General features: G+C 43.7%; 2 protein-coding genes across 2 annotated transcripts in view; one reads left to right on the top strand and one right to left on the bottom strand.

Moving 5' to 3' along the window:
- Olfml2a (olfactomedin like 2A) overlaps positions 1-1,793 on the bottom strand; it is a 31,051-nt gene extending 29,258 nt beyond the window's left edge. The window contains exon 1 of the mRNA XM_026386518.2: positions 1,619-1,793. Within this exon, the coding sequence (XP_026242303.2) occupies positions 1,619-1,717 (99 nt within the window). The 5' untranslated portion in view covers positions 1,718-1,793. The remainder of the gene's footprint in view (positions 1-1,618) is intronic.
- A 4,912-nt stretch (positions 1,794-6,705) lies between these two features.
- The window catches only part of Nr6a1 (nuclear receptor subfamily 6 group A member 1), a 210,359-nt gene continuing 200,837 nt past the window's right edge, over positions 6,706-16,227 (top strand). The window contains exon 1 of the mRNA XM_077797991.1: positions 6,706-6,971. Within this exon, the coding sequence (XP_077654117.1) occupies positions 6,872-6,971 (100 nt within the window). The 5' untranslated portion in view covers positions 6,706-6,871. The remainder of the gene's footprint in view (positions 6,972-16,227) is intronic.

The following is a 16,227-nucleotide window of genomic DNA, read 5'->3' as shown; positions in this document are numbered from 1 at the left end:
AATGAAAACAGCTCTCTCAGAGCCTGCAGGAGTCTGGCCAGGCTAAGGAATGCAGAGTACATTCACCCATCACTTGATTTTTATTTTCCCCAGCTGGTTGAAGTGGCACATGGGTGGGAAGTGTCTGGGGGAGGGCTGTGCTGGGTCCCCCAGCTGCTTCATCCTCCCAAACTCTTGGATGTGCCTCCCCACCCCACCAGCCCTGGCTTGCCCTAGGACAACTAAATACACACACCCCCCAACCTAGCAAGTGTTTGGCTGACTCACTACATAAACAGGGTGTTGGGTTTTCTTTGTCTTTGCTTTGTTTTGGATGTGAGCCCTCCCTACAAACTACAGCCCTCTGCATAGCTCAGAGAATGCCCTCCCAGTCAAAGATCAGAGAAGCAAGAGGTGACAAAGCACTGACCAGGTTATTTGGGATTTTCTGTTCTTGTTCTCTTACCTGAGCTCTCCTACCTGAGTCATAAAGGGCCTCAGATTGAAAAGAAGTGAGGGGGGGGGGCGTTGTTTTTCAGATGGGGGAAATGAAACCCAGAGATAGGCAGTGATTTGTCCAAGGTCACACAGCAAAAGAAAAGCTTCTGCCTTTTACCTGCCTATGGGCAGAGCAGATCCACTTCCACTAGGAAAGAGGCTGGAATGACATTAAGAGAAGTCACTCTTGCCTTCATGTCCTGTGAACAGGGCCCTATGGATCTCTTTTCCTTCAGGCTCATCTTCATCAGGTCATTTTCAAAACACCCTTAAGGGAGCCCTGCTCTGACTGACTCTAAGTGCTTTCTCCCTGTACATTCTGGATCTCCCACCCCCTTTTGGGATCCCTATGATAAGATTCCATAATTACAGAATCATTTATTGAGCATCTACTAGGTTCCAGGTGTGCTGCTAAGCATTTTACAGGCATAATCTCATGGAATCTAGAGATCATCAACAGCAGGGAGTGGGTACTATTCTTGTTCCCATGTTTACAGGTGAAGAAATGGGGACTCAGAGAGATAAAGGCACCAGCTGAGAGAAGGTATGGGATTTAAATTCAGGTGTGCCTGACACGGGAGCAGGGAATAGTTTAGGTCACTTCTGGAGATGCCTTATCCTCCAGAGAGTGCAACAAACAGCATCAGGGCCAGGACAGTGGAAAGCCCAGATGTGTTCACTGGGAGGGATTCTGGGTCCCTACCCCCCCCCCCCCCCCCCCCCCCGCCAGAGAGCCTTGACTTAGCGCCTACCACAAACTTGAGGGTTGCTGGGTAACCGTTGCCCTGGGGTCTGCCCCCCACGTGGTCAGCCTCCCGTGGAAACCCCAGAGCTCCTGGGAATCCCCTCCTTGGTTGTGGATTTCAGTGCTGACTTCCTCCACACATCCAATTGGGTATCAGCACCCCCTCCTTAGGCTCCGGGTCCCAAGCACCCCATCCTCTCCAGCGCTTCTTCCCGCACATGCTCCTCTCCCAAGGTCCTCGCTCCCATAGCTTCCTTGCTAAATCCCAGGTCCGAGCTCCCCTTTTCTGGGTCCTCAACTCCCTGCGGGTTGCACCCTCCTTGGCCGGCACCCCCAGCACCGCGCTTCTCGCACCGGACCTCTCCCAGCTGCGGCAGGTCGGAGGGGCGCGCATACCTTACTGTTGGCAAGCACCGGGCCAGCCCGCAGCAGAAGCAGCAACAGCGGCAGCAGGAGCAGGGCCATTGGCCGGGGCGGGAGGGTGGCCGCGGCCATGGCACCCGGGCACGGAGGCCGGGAGCAGACGCTGGGAAGCTCAGAACGCACAGCAAGCTCCGCTGCGCAGCCGGCTCTGCCGCCCCGCGCGCCCCCTCTGCCCCAGCTCCCCGCCCCGAACCCCCTCGGCGCCGCTGGGGCGGAGCTAGGGCGGAGGGGGTTCCCGCCCCGCCCCGCCCCGCCCGCGCGGGGCCTCCCTGCCCTCCCGTGGCTTTCCAAAGGGCATCCCTGCCAGGACGCAAACAAGAGTCCGGTTCCGAGCCCGCAGGAGAGCGAGGCCAGAAAGAGCAGTGCGGACTCCCCATACGGGTCGAGGTCCTATTCTGTGAGATGAAGGACCTTGGAAGTGTCCCTTAACCAATTTGAGCGTCAGTTTCCCCGAGGTAAAATGAAGAAAATGGCCCTTCTGGAGGGGCTGTGAAGTTCCAAAGAACGATGTTCCCAGCAGATGAGCCCTTGCGCTCTCTCAAGCCATCCCCCTTCTGTCCCCGGGACCCTGCTGACTCTAGTCTTCTCAAGTCTCAGCCCCTTCCCTCTCCGACCCTCCCGTGGGCTCCCAAACTCCAGCCCCAACTACCTTTTAAACTCCCCCTCTTCTTCCTGTCCCCCCAGAACAGTCCGGGGGCAGCCCAAGTCTCAGGATCCCCGCTTATCTTCTCGCCCTGGGGGTCTTCAGTCTCAATTCTTCACCAAGATGCCTTGCTGCGTCCCAGTAACCAGATCCTCTCCATCCTTCCTAAACCAACACCCAAGTCACACCTTCCTGAACCTCGCCCTGGTTTGTCTTTGGTTTTCCTTATTTCACTGGGGACTCCTTCCCAGTCTTTTGAAAGCCCTTCCGCCCCTGAACACCCCTTGGGGCTGAAGCCCCTCCCTCTTCCTTCTCTACCAAGTCAGTGTACTTGTCACTCTCCTGGGCTCAAGACAGATCGGCTGTGTGCTTACCTGGCCTTGTAAACTTGTGTTGCACTAAAAGGAACATTTACTTGTGCCCTAGATGCTGCCACCGCCCCAGCTCCCGGCTTCCCACCGTCTTCATTTTCTCTTCACTCCATGGAACTGCCTTTCTGGTTTGACACAAGTTTCCCTTGTAGGAAATAGGTCAACAATGTGCACACTTTCATTCTTTCCAAGAGTAGCTGACTCAGCCGTTCTCAAAGTGAGGTTCCCTGGCCAACAGTCTCAAGTGTCACTTGGGAACTTGTCAGAAATGAAGATTCTCAGGTCTAAGCCCAGCTACTGAATCAGAAAAAGGTTCAGCAGCCCAGCAATCTTCAAAAGTTCTTCAGGGCTTGAGGACCAATGACCTAGCACAAATAGGTGCTCAGTGACTCTCAGCTGACTTAAGGAATCACATGTAGGCTATGTAGAGTTATATGCCTCTAAACTGGGCAACTCAGGAGGCTGAGGCAGAAGGACTGCAATTCAAGACCAGCCTCAGCAATTTAGTGAAACCCTGTCTCAAGAAAAACAAATAAAACCCAGACACTAGTATTGCTGTATATATAAACGTGGCTGTATAACCAATGTGAACCTGCAATCTGTACACGTGGAAAAATAAGAATTCATACCCCATTTGAATCAAATGTATGATATGTCAAGATCATTGTATTGCCTTGAGCAACTAATAAAAAATAGCTGGGGGGCTGGGGATGTGGCTCAAGTGGTAGCACGTTTGCCTGGCATGCACAGGGCGCTGGGTTCGATCCTCAGCACCATATACAAATAAAATAAAGATGTTGTGTTTACCGAAAACTAAAAGTAAACAAACAAACAAATAAATAAATAAAACAAACCCTAAACCCTAATAAGTGGTAAAACCATAAAAAAAAACAAAAACCCAAAACGATCTGGGGATGTAGCTCAGTGGAAAAGTGCCCCTGGGTTCAGCACAGAAAAAGAAAAAATCACATACAGGAGGCATTCAGTACAATTTTCAGTACAATTAAGGATCTTTTATAACTAGAGATCTCCTTCATAGGGAGGTGTCAAAATCAGGCTTAATATGAAAAATAAATATTGTGTTTTTATGTACTCAGATGATCTCTGAAAGGGCACACAATATATTCATATGGTGGTTATCTCCAAGGAATGGGGATCTGGTTGGCAAGAACTGGAGTCAGAAGAATTTCTGTTGAAGACTTTTTGTGTGTGTGTGTGTGCATTCTGTGGATTTTGCAACTTGCTCCCTATTAAAAAACAAAAAAACCAAAAAGACAAAGCGTACTTAAATGTAGCCAGGCAAAGGTTCTCTTTCTCCCAGATGCAGCCTGGTTGCCTGGATTTCTAGGAGAGAAGTAGGTTGGCAAGTCTGCTGTCACTAGGAGTTCTGCCCCCTACTGGCCATTGCCCGACACAACCTGATGGTAACATGGGGTGTCCTTCTCCTTGTTCCAATACCATGGAATCTTCCACTTCCTTAAATGTGCCAAGCTCTGACTTACCTTTGGGAACTTTTGCTTGTGCTGTTTCGTTTCTTCAACTGGATATCTTTCTCTCCACTCAGTCTGATACACTCCTACTCATTCTCTTCACCTTATTTGAATGCTCCTTATCCCAGAAAGCCACCACCAACTATAGTGAGCCCTGTCGTACATTCCCCCAGGACCTGGAACTTCTGAGTTCTCAATTGTAAGACTTTCATGCCATTGTGGGTTTGTGTGATTTCCTGATTTGATTAGAGTATGTCTGCCTCCTCCATCATAGGATAAGTTCCCCCTAAAGACGCTGATGCCTGCCTTGTTCTTTGCTGTATCCTTTTCTGGTCCTGTTTGTTTGTCTGCTTCTGGCCTCAGGACCATTTCCCATCAGATCTATCCTTATTCTTTCTTTCCTTACCAGCTCTTCTGTCTTGAGTACTACAGGTGCTGGGGGGAAATCTTTTTCATCTTTCTGAGTCTACGTACACATTCCCCTTGCTTTTCTCAGTGCTGTGGTATTTTGACTCTTCCTAGAAGCATTTTCAGCAGAGAGTATCTGGGACTTGGGATCACTTTCTAAATAACATTAGTAACAGGTTCCATTTATTAAGACAGACTTTACATTGCTTTGTATATTTATTTTGATTCCTTTCATCCAGCCAGCAATTGGGGTTACAATGATGAGATAATAAAGAGCTTTGAGTAGTCAGGAGGATCTGGGAAGGCTTTTGGGAGGTTCAGAAGCCTGTGATAGATGGGAAAATTCTGATATATTTTAGAAGGCAGAGCTGAGGGAATAGCGCAGAGAATCCATCTCTTCTGTTTCTTCTTTCCCCCAATGCTAAAGAATCTCCTCTCCTTGTAGGAGAGGCCAGCATTGCTCCCTGCCCATGGGGGAGCTCAGAAATGGTGGTGAGGAAGCCATCACTGAGACCATTTCTTATAGTCTGCACAGAATTAACAGACCCTTGCGGTAATGTAGAGGAGAACTAGTTGTTTCTTGATTGGAAGTATTAAGGAAGGTGCCACTGAAGAAGTATTTTTACAACCTATAAAGATGAAAAAGCATTGGGAGTGGGATGGGTGAATCAGCATTCCAGCTTTCTGACCATCTGGGGTTGGAATCTCACCTCTAGGGGATTTCATCAGTGTATGATAAGGGCAATAACGAGGCTACCTCCTTGAGAGACCCTGAGGTTTAGGCAACAAAATGTTAATGTAAATCTCTCAGAACAGTAGTCAACACAGATAAAGGATAAAGAATGAAGCACAATGTTGGTAACCCCCTAAGTACTAGGAAAGAGTTGTAAAACTTGCGTAGCAGGTGATGGAAGGGGTGCGGTAAGAAATGTAGACGGGGTCAGAACAGGAAGGAATGCAAACGCCAGGACAAGGAATCACACACAGGAGCTAAAGAACTGGCGGGGCGATGGAGTGGAGAAAGGGGAGGAAAGCTGAGGGGAGGGCGGGAAATGAGCCACCAGTGAGGAAGCTGCGGCACAATCCAGCAGAGAGGCGGGGGAAACAACAGTATTCTCATTCTTTGTCCTCAAGCAGGCCAGGTAGGGCTCAGACCCTGGTCAGTAGCTGCAAAGAGTACTTTCCTGAGGGGGTCGCTGAAGACAGCCTGGCAGGCCCAGAGGCCGGTGGCCGCGCGCCACCTGGTGGCCCTTGGAGGTGTGCTCCGGTGGGAGCAGCGGAGAAAATCCAGGATTATGCTCCCAGGAAAATTCAGAAGCTTGGGCCGGGTGTGTGTGTGGGTATTTTTCATCTGGACCCCATGCCTAGTCCAACCTCATTTCACAGGGAATCTGAGCAGAGGGAAAGGAGCTTGTTCTCCGGGCAAGGGGCCACTCAAATGGAGGGCTGCAAGACATCTAGAGTTAAAAGCCTAACGTTTTCTTTAATGGTAATCAATGTCCCCGAGCTTAGTTTGTCCATCTGTTCTACGGGCAGGGGGAAAATGAAAGAGGAGGAGGAGAAACGTTACTCTTTCCCGCCCACCAGGAGGTAAAAGGCTTTAAACACTACCCCGGAAAGCAGAGTTGTATAGATTCATTTGCATACGAACGCAGTCACCCCGAGTTAAGCTCCGGCCCTTTAATCTTCTGTCCAATTTGTCCTGCAACGGAGGAGGAAGACCTTAGTGAATACCTCCAAGCCCCGCCTCCTCGGGGCCCCGCCTACAGGGCTGGGCTTCGTTGCACGTGCTCACCCGGCTTCTTTTCCATCCACCTCCTTGGGAAGACTCATTGATGGGGTAGGGGGATAAGTGGAGTCGTCGAGCGCTTCGATCACGGATATGTCATAATAAAGGGAAGACCGTGAAACAACCGTTTACTCAATATTTATCAGAAGTTTTATCAGGTTCCCTGTTATCGACAAGCCTTGGATTCCTGTTTTCACGGTTGCTTACTCTTCTTCGTACCCATTCGTTTGGTGAGGTCCTGCATGGCCGGCCTCTCCAGAAGGACTTCACTTCCCAGCGTGCCCCGCGGGGCCGTGCGTGGCAGCGGCGCGTGACGTCAGGGGAGGGAGCTGGCCAGTGCTGAGGGGGCGCGGCGCGGAGGGGCGCGGAGGGGCGCGGAGCCGGGTGGCTGGGGGCCCAGAGAGCGCCGCGGCCGGTAGCCAGCCGGCTCCTGACAGCCCCCCTCCCCCCGGTGGAGGACGACGACGACGAGTGCGCCGGTCATGGCGGAACAGCGAACCCAGCGCGGTCCCTGAGCACCTCCGCATGGAGCGGGACGAACGGCCGCCTAGCGGAGGGGGAGGCGGCGGGGGCTCGGCGGGGTTCCTAGAGCCGCCAGCCGCGCTCCCTCCGCCGCCGCGCAACGGTGGGTGAGGGGCCTGCGGAGCCCTGGCCGGGCGAGGGCCGGCCTCCTGCCCCTCTTCCAGGGAGTCCTCTCTTCCCCTCTTTAGCTCTGGGAAGCCGCAGCGGCTCCTCAGCGTGGACCTTCACCCGACGCGGACCCTTCCTCCTCCTGGGTCGCTCTTGCTGCAGACCCTCCCCTTCCCTTCCCGCTGCCCTCCGCGCGGCCTTCCCCCTGCTCGGTTCCCTGGGCACCGAGCTCCACTTCCCCCTCCCGGTGGTGTTCCCTCAGCACAGGCCTCCCCTCCCCCCCGTCCCCTCTGTGCCAATCCTTCCTGCTGTCCCCGGGCCCCCACGCGGGTTCCTCTCCCCTACCTCTGCGTCCCCTGCGGCGGACCTCACTCCCCACGCTTGCGGCCCGTTCGTGGGGGCATCCGCCTTCTCTGGGTTCCCAGAGTCCTTCCTCCACCTGGGGGTCTCCCACGCGGGTTCCTCCTGGCCCTGCAGACCCGACGCCACACCCTGGTTCCCCCACCTTCCTGGAGCCTTTTCCATGCCACAGCCCCGCGCTTCCCTTCTTAATACCGCGAGTCCCTACACCCCCACCCTGCGCGGAGCCCCTGTTGATTGGTATCCTCATCGTTTCCTTTTTCGGACCTCTTGGTGCCTGTTCCTGCCTCGGCCTCACCTTCCCAGTCGGCCCGAAGTCTCCTGCCTGCCTCCGCCCCTGTTCAGCCTCTTTAGCTAAACCGCCACTTTCTGCTGGCTCAGGTCTCTAGCCCGGCTGGGGGCCTGGGACACCTGCCTCTTCCTGGCGTCTGCCGGCGCGTCCCGGCCCGCACTTGCCCAGCCTAGTTCTCTTTCCTGGCTCGATCCAGGTCCTCGGGCGCTAAGAATTCCTCACCTGGCCGGACTCCTCCTGCCAACCTCCCCCTGCCCCCCGGTCCTGGTGTCCTCAGGTTCCTGGGGGCTCCCCCCCTGCAGGGTTTTTTATTTGTATCTGTTTGATATTTCCCCCCTCGGTGTTTGCGGCGGAATGTTTTTATTGGTAACGTGTAAGGAGCTTTTGTGAGGTCGTAAAAGGTGAACTTTTGAACTTGGAGAGCGCCCTGGAGCAATTAGCGCAGGCGATAGCCCCGGGAGGCCTGCATTACAAAGGGTGCTCGAACTGGCCGGCAAACGCTCCGGCAGCAAACCCGATTTATTTATTTATTTGCCCTGCCTTCCACCTTTCACATCTCCTCATTTCCGAATAAAGGGCAGGCTCTCCGAGATCCGTGCCTCCTCCCCTCTCTGCGCCATAAACTCGCAATTCTCTGAAAGATCTGGGACCGAACAGTGTCTAACAAGTAACAGATTTCAAATTGAATACAAACACCCGGGACAGTTAGGAGGCACTAAAAATTAATTGCTTCGACAAGAAGTTTCTCAATCAGGACGGTAACTTGGCAGGTGCGAAGAAAGTAACCTGGAAATAGGTCACTTGGCTAAGCGCTCAATTGTTGGATGAGTGAAGAGCTACACAGGGGAGAAATCTTGGGTTGGATCTGTGCCTTCATAGGTTTATTAACTCATCAAACGTTTATTGTAAATTCAATAGTGTAGTTTTTTTTTTTTAAACCATTTAAAGGAAAAGTGTTTAGAAGAGAGCCTGGTTAACTTGATGTTGCTGATCAAATAGTGATGTATTCAGAGCTCTTGTTCTTTTGAAAGATGTGTATGATGTGTGGTGTCTAGGTGGCTGGCTATCCCATGAAGTGTCTTTGGAGACTAATTTCTGAATGAACATGTTTGAAATCATTAAAACCCCATGTCACAAAAGAGAAGCCTGGAATCCAGTTAGGGTCTAATGGGAAAGTATCATTGAAACAAAGGATTTCCTTAATGCGTTTGAGTTTTAAAGCTAGTTTGTGTGGAGTTTTTGTTTGGTATTAATTTGTGAATATTGCTGTGCTTAGTTTTTAAACCCAAGCACTGCAGCTATTGTATGGCCCACATTACTAGTGAGGATGTTTCCTTAATGTCTTCCTATGTGTGAATACTTCCTGTGCCACCTGTGCATATAATGTAGATGAAAGATTTTACTGCAGACATTACTTTCAGTTCTACTTGAGAATATTGTTGTAAGGGAAGCTAAAGAACTGCATTTGTTATTAATTATTCATTAGTACATTTTAAAGAACTAAATGGTAATTTTAACTCTTAATCAGATTTCTCATTCATAATCTCATTTCCTGAATTGGTCAGCAGCATTTAAAAGGATGTTATTGAGTCATCTATTTCTGCTAAGGTGGTTTTAATATTTCACATCAGTCCAAGTTAGTAATACAAATATTTTCTTTTTGTTGGAAACACGATGGGAGCTTCTAGCTTGATGGGCTTAAAAGAAAATACATAAATAAAATGGGGTTGTGGGATTTTTGTTGTTGTTTAAAATTAACGTATACTGGGCTGGGGCTGGGGCTCAGTGGTAGTGCACTTGCCTGCAATGTGTGAGGCACTGGGTTCGATTCTCAGCACCACATATAAATAAATAAAAGTCTATCAACAACTAAAAAAAATTAAAAAAATAAAAAAATTAACGTATACTGTTTTACAATTCATGTTTATTAGTACTAAGGAACTTAAAATGTTCAAAGAAGAATTGCCCAGAAAAAAAAATCAAATATAGTTTGCCTTTGGAATAGTGGGCATATTTCTTTTTCTTTTTCTTTTTTGCTTTCTAATTACTACTTTCCTCCAACAACAAGCAAAACTGTTCAGTCTCTAAGCATGTGCGCGCGCGCGCGCACACACACACACACACACACACACACACACACAAACACAAACAAACTCCTGACTTTTTATCACAGTGACAGATTTCCATTTTGTATGAAGTGGTTGCAAGAGATAGCTATTTAGATAGGAGGTCTTTGGTCTGTGCCATGAAGAAATAAACTGGAGGTGGAATTTTAAAAATGTTTTCCTGCCAGAAACACCACAGATGCTGAATTTACAGTCCTTTAATTTTTTAAAAAAATTCTATCAGAAAAGAGTTGTTAGCCTTTTGATATACCATCACCCTTGTAGGAATTCCTTGTGCTGACAGTGCTGTTTTCAGTTGTTGCTTGTAGGTTTTCATAACAAACATGAACTCAGTGATAATAGAGGTTTTTGCTCCCTTTTGGGATTTCCAAGGCATATGAATAATTTGATGAGGCATATGCTGAATGTTATATTTACTCTTTTTGAGAGTAAATTTTTAAATATTTAAAGCAAAAGAAAGTTATAAGGCATTACAAGTAATTAAAAGCACATTTTTATATAATTACACTTCATAGGAAATTGGGAGTTCACTAAATAGTATGATGCCTTTTTCCTGTGTACTATGCCAACTAAATGCTTATCCCTGAAATTAAATAAATATTTTCCATGACAATTTAACTTTTCCGTTCTGTTACTTTAAAATTTAATTGACTCAAAATTTCTGCTTTTGTTAAATCAGTATGCTTATACCTACAGTACACAGATTTCTTTTATTATTATTAGGTTCTGTGACCACAATAAAAAACACCCAAAGGCAACAACAAACAAATCCACTTGTAATTTTGGGCAGCTGATGTGGGAGATAACGTTTCCAATCTGATGTACAATTTGCCATTTTTTTTCCTGAGCATTTCAGACTCTCATGTATCTCAGAATATGATCATGACATGCTTCCTAACCCATAATTCATTCTGAATTCTCTAACAAAAAGGTGTATGCATGGGATGTGTTAGCATGTAAAAATGAGTTAAATGGGGAGTTAATGAAAAAAACTGCTGGCAAATTTCCAAAAGTCTGCCTGTATCATGCATTTCTGTGTTTCATCCACCATTTCTTGGTTTCTCATTTCTTTGTTTTTTTTCCTTCTTACTTATGGGGCAAAGATAGAAAGTAGACTTTTAGATTAAAATTGATTATAGGTGGACATGATGCCACTGTAATCCCAGCAACTCAGGAAGCAGTTTCTTTTTGGAGATGGAAAATTTGAGGCCAGCCTCCTACGTTGTCTCAAAAAAGATAAAGGGCTGGGAATGTAGCTCTGTGGTAGAGTGTCCCTGGGTTCTATCTCCAATAACTAAATAAATAAATACTGATTATAGCATAACAGAGGATGGTAGATTGAAATGACAACTGCTACTTGATAAAAGGGGTATTTCCCATACCATTTCTTGTGCAGATTTAAATTGCTAATGATGCTTCCATGATTTGTTGTATTAGAAAAACTGGTTCGCTAATGAATTGTGTTCAAAAGGCAACTTCTAGTTTCAAAATTTCACCATGCTGGGGTTGGGGTTGAGGCTCAGTGGTAGAGTGTGCTCTTTGCACATGTGAGGCACTGGGTTCTAGCCTCAGCACCACATAAAAATAAATATATATAAAAAAATTTCAACATGCTAGGATAGATCCTTCCATCAAGAGAGACTTTATTGTCAATTTGTTTTGATCTTTGGGTTCTTGTCATTTTTTTTCCCCTCACATTCATTTTTGAGTTGTGGCCAAGTTAAATGTCATTTCTTTGTTCAGTATTTTTTCAAAGCATATAATTAAGTAGAAAGTTAAATCTGAGAAGATGCCTTTTAAGAGTAAATTTTACATTGTTGGTAAAATCTATTTTTTAAAGTAGGACAATAAAAGTGTCTTATTTTTTCTCTAACACTTTGGAAGTATTTCCAAAACCAACAAGTTGTAAGGGTAAATGTTTTCTTTCAAACTTTTTTTTATATTCTTAAGTTTTTTTTTTAATTTTAAAGTTTTTCCAGACACAGGTAATTTCTTAAGGATTAATGGATGCCTTCAATTGACAACTGGGGTTCAGAAATACCAGAATTATTTAAATTGGCAAGAAGGGGCTTGGTATTGAGTAGGTTATTCTTTTATGGCTATTGAACTTTTTGTAATTGAATTTTCAGATTCCTCTGAGCTTAATCTTAACTTTGAAAAACAACCTGTCCCTAGAATCAAGCCCATCTTCTGTTTATTGGTGTTCTGGTATAGCTTTTCTTCATGAAAAAGGTGAAGGGTGTTAGATCATAGGTAATGGAAAATGAGATTAAAAAAAAAAGTGAGATGTTCAACCTGCTTTTTCATTGTGGTTGAGAAAGCTACAGAATGGAGAACTGTATTTGAAAGAATAAAGGTTTTCCTACCTTATTTTGTTCTTTCTCATTGCCAGTTCAACAGCAGTCTCTCTAGAACAGCTTCTCAAGAAAATAGATTTTTCTGCTAGTTACAATCATTTTAAAAAGACTTTACTGGTGTTCCCGGTAATTCTAATTAACAGTGATTTAGTTTGTGAGCAGACAGGATTTCCTTAGCTGGCTGCTGGGGAGCTGAATTGCTTTTCTCCCCACCCCCAGCTACATTGAATCTTTTGATCCCAAGCTACAGTGGCTGTCATTTGAGAAAGCAAACCGAGAGAGAAAATAAGTTGTGAAAATAGCCTACTTTGAACCTTCATTTGCATGGTGGAATTTTTGTTCTTTAGATTATAGGAATAGTTGAACCCTCAAAATTTTATCTTTGTGGAAGCAAGCTGGCCAAATTATTGTGTGTAAATAGAAAACTCCCGAATTTCCTTAAAAAATACAAATTTTTTTCTTTACAAGTTTGGGGGATTGTTTTAATACTGACAATAGCCATTTCAAGAAAGAAACTACCCTCATTTTAAATTCATAGAAGGCATTCAAGAGTTTTGAATTTCTTTAGGAGTGTATGTTTGATTGAAAACAAAGTTAGTCTCTGTTAAATGGAAACATTTAATTCAATGTAATTGTGGGTTTTCCTTCAGTATTATATAAGCTCAAATTGAAGACTCCCACAAATTCTTATGTTTCATACTAAATTACTCCTACAATTTTGTTATATTAAAAATTAACTTTAACAACCATCTTCACATCTTTATATTTAATTGCAAACACTACACCCTTCAATTTGTTTACACCAGAGAAGCCATTCAAGCATAAACCACAGATGGCAGTAGTAGTATATTTTTCTATTTTCTGGACTGTTTCTTGCTTTTAAGTTGGTGTCTATTCTATGGGCACTGTTGATAAGTCAGCTGGCAGGTGTAATGTTTCTAAAACCAATTCCCTGGACAGCAACATGTAATGTATTCCGGGGAAACAAATCCCAGCATTTGATTTGAAGATATGCTCTGTGGGTGGTTTGAACAATAATACTTTTCTCTCATTGCCAAATTAAGATATTATAAAAAGAATTTGGTGATAGTAATTGAAGGAATTGTTAGAGTAATAAATAGCCCATTGAAAGTGGAAGTATAGTTATCGTGATATTAGCAAAGAATGTGTTAAAAGATATTTGCTTGGCCAATAATTTGCATTGGAAATAATTTATAATTTATTATATATTTTGAGAGAAATACTTATGTGGAAGAGGTGGATAGCCTTCTCACTTTTTTTTTTTTTTTTTGGTGGTGCTGGGGATCAAACTCAGGGCTTTGTACACGCAAGGCAAGTACTCTACCAATTGAGCTATATCCCCAGCTCTGCCTTCTCACTTTTTAATTTCCAATTCCTCCTTTCATTTCATAAATCATGGACTGTTAGATATGTCTATATAAAAGCATTTTAGAGGTTTGTTAACAGTTTAACTTGTTCTTCCAATCCTTTGCTGTAGTGCCAAAATTTGTGATCTCTATTTTTTTCTTCTAAAACACTGAATAGGGAGATAATTGATGAAATTAAAATGACTGGGATATTTTACCTATAATGTTTCTTTAACATAATCCCGTAATTTAGGAAACTAGTAACAAATCTGTATTAAAACAAAGGATAGACTAATTTTAGCAATGAGAATTAGCTTAACCATTCCTAGTTTTCACTTTAAGGATTTCTTCTGTTTAATTCGTGTGCTAATTTAAATCTGAAGCTGTATGACCTTGGAAGAAATAAAAGATCAGTTTTGGCTATTTTCATTAGTTTCTTATACTCTACTGCATCAGACACAATGCTCTGTTTATCATCATTTATTCCAATTTATGTAATTTAGTCTTTTACAAAAGTAAACATGGATAAGACATTGCTTTGTAGCCTTATATGTCCTTTTCATCATCCTTATTTCTTGCCTTTTAAAGTTTATAAACAAAATAATGAAGTAGTTAAAAATAATGAAATAATAACTCAGTTGGACTGTGTTTACTTTCTATCATTAATCATTGTTGACCACTCACTATTAAATTGTTTCAGACTTAATTTCTTATTTATTGAGTTCTTAAATTTATTTAGGGTTGTATCTCTAAAGTAATAGTTTTTTTTTTTAAATATTTATTTATTTATTTTTAGTTATATGAGGACACAATATCTTTATTTTATTTTTATGTGGTGCTGAGGATTGAACCCAGGATCTCACGCATGGCAGGCAAGTGATCTACCTCTGAGCCACAACCCCAGCCCTAAAGTAATAGTTTTCAAAATGTGGTCTATGAACCTCTGGGGGTCCCTGAGACCCTTTCATTATATTCTCCAGGTCAAACTCTTGTCATTATATTACTAAGACATTTGCTTTTTTCTCCACTGTATTGATATTTGTACCGATATTTTCAAAAAACGATTGTGGGTAAAAACTGCTGGCTCCTTATAGGAAATCAGGGTACCAAACTATTCTTTACCTCCATGCATTTGTGTTTTTTTTGTTTTTTTCTTTTAAAGCCATTTTCACTTGAGAATGCCCTTGAAGAAGCAGAAAAAAAAGATTAATTTTATTGAATCTTTTTTTTTTTTTTAATTCTTTTTTAAAAAAATTTTTGTAGTTGTAGATTGACAGCATGCCTTTATCTCCCTATCTATCTATCTATCTATTTATTTTTTTAATTGGTGCTAAGGATCGAACCCAGTGCCTCACACATGTTAGGCAAGCGCTCTGCCACTGAGCTACAGGTTAAATCTTAACCCTTGGGTATCTGTGTTTTTGTTGTATGTGTGATGAAATGGCAAGTACACATAAAGCATTTCTTACGAATACTTCAATAGAATGGTTGTTTTTTTTTTTTTAATATTTATTGTTTAGTTCTCGGCGGACACAACATCTTTGTTGGTATGTGGTGTTGAGGATCGAACCCGGGCCAAACGCATGCCAGACGAGCACGCTACCGCTTGAGCCACATCCCCATCCCAGAATGGTTGTTTTTTAAGGAAGAGTGCTTGTGTGATCATATTGTGAGCTGAATTGACTACTTCTTTTCATTTAACACCATATTCACTTAAAAGAGCAATTGACATACTATGGTTTGTTCATTCAGTCCTGGGCATTTGTCTGACCTCCAAAATGAACAGTGAGCTTGTCACATTAAGGAAAACTAACCATTTGTTGCCAGTGAATAAAATTTGAGCTTTCAGGCAACATTTAGAATTTTGAAAAACTTGTACCTGTAGCTATGAATTTGGCAGCTTACCAATAACTTAAAACATTTTCTTATAAGATGGGATGGTGGTAATAACAAATGTGATTTTTAAAAAATATTGTATAATGAAATTTGTTAACTATTTGGAAGTTCTGCATATCTCAGTGATACAGTCTTTTCCAAAACACTTAGGTGTGATAATTAAAAATCCTGTGTGGGCAAAAGACCTTTTAAAAAATCATATTGAGCTGGAGGTGGTGGTGCATGCCCATAATCCCAACAGCTCAGGAGACTGAGGCAGGAGGATCTTGAGTTCAAAGCCAGCCTCAGCAACTTAGTGAGGCCCTAAACAACTCAGTGAGACCCTGTCTCTAAATAAAATGAAAAAAGGGCTGGGGATGTGGCTCAGTGTTTGAGTGCCCTGGGTTCAATCCCTAGTACAAAAAAACAAAACAAAACATATTGACCTATAGATTTTAACTTAACAGAGTACACATAGTTTGCTGTCAGTAGTTTTAGATAGCACCTTGAATTCAACTACAGGAAATCACCACTTATTGAGTTTTGGTATAATATCAAAGGAAAACATGCATAGCTATTTTAGAAAGTGAATTCTTACTCCTTTTCCAATTAGGACTCTCTTTTAGGCCAGATTTCTTCCTATACATCATCCAAAACCACATGAGAAACAAAACCCTGAACACATACATACATCACAACACACTGATTGGAGAAACAGGAGGATCTAGCTTCTGCAATTAAGCCAGATATTGAAGAGATTAGCAAAAATGTAACAGTGTCACTCTTCTAATTTTTGTTTTATTGGAAAATGTAATTATTTTTAATGTTATTTTTGTTAATGCCATATTACTTTCAAATGAATATTTAAAATATT

This window comes from Urocitellus parryii, chromosome 4 (assembly GCF_045843805.1).
Source record: "Urocitellus parryii isolate mUroPar1 chromosome 4, mUroPar1.hap1, whole genome shotgun sequence".
Taxonomy (NCBI): domain Eukaryota; kingdom Metazoa; phylum Chordata; class Mammalia; order Rodentia; family Sciuridae; genus Urocitellus; species Urocitellus parryii.
Note: the sequence above shows the minus strand (reverse complement) of the source record. Positions and strands in the feature narration are given on the sequence as shown.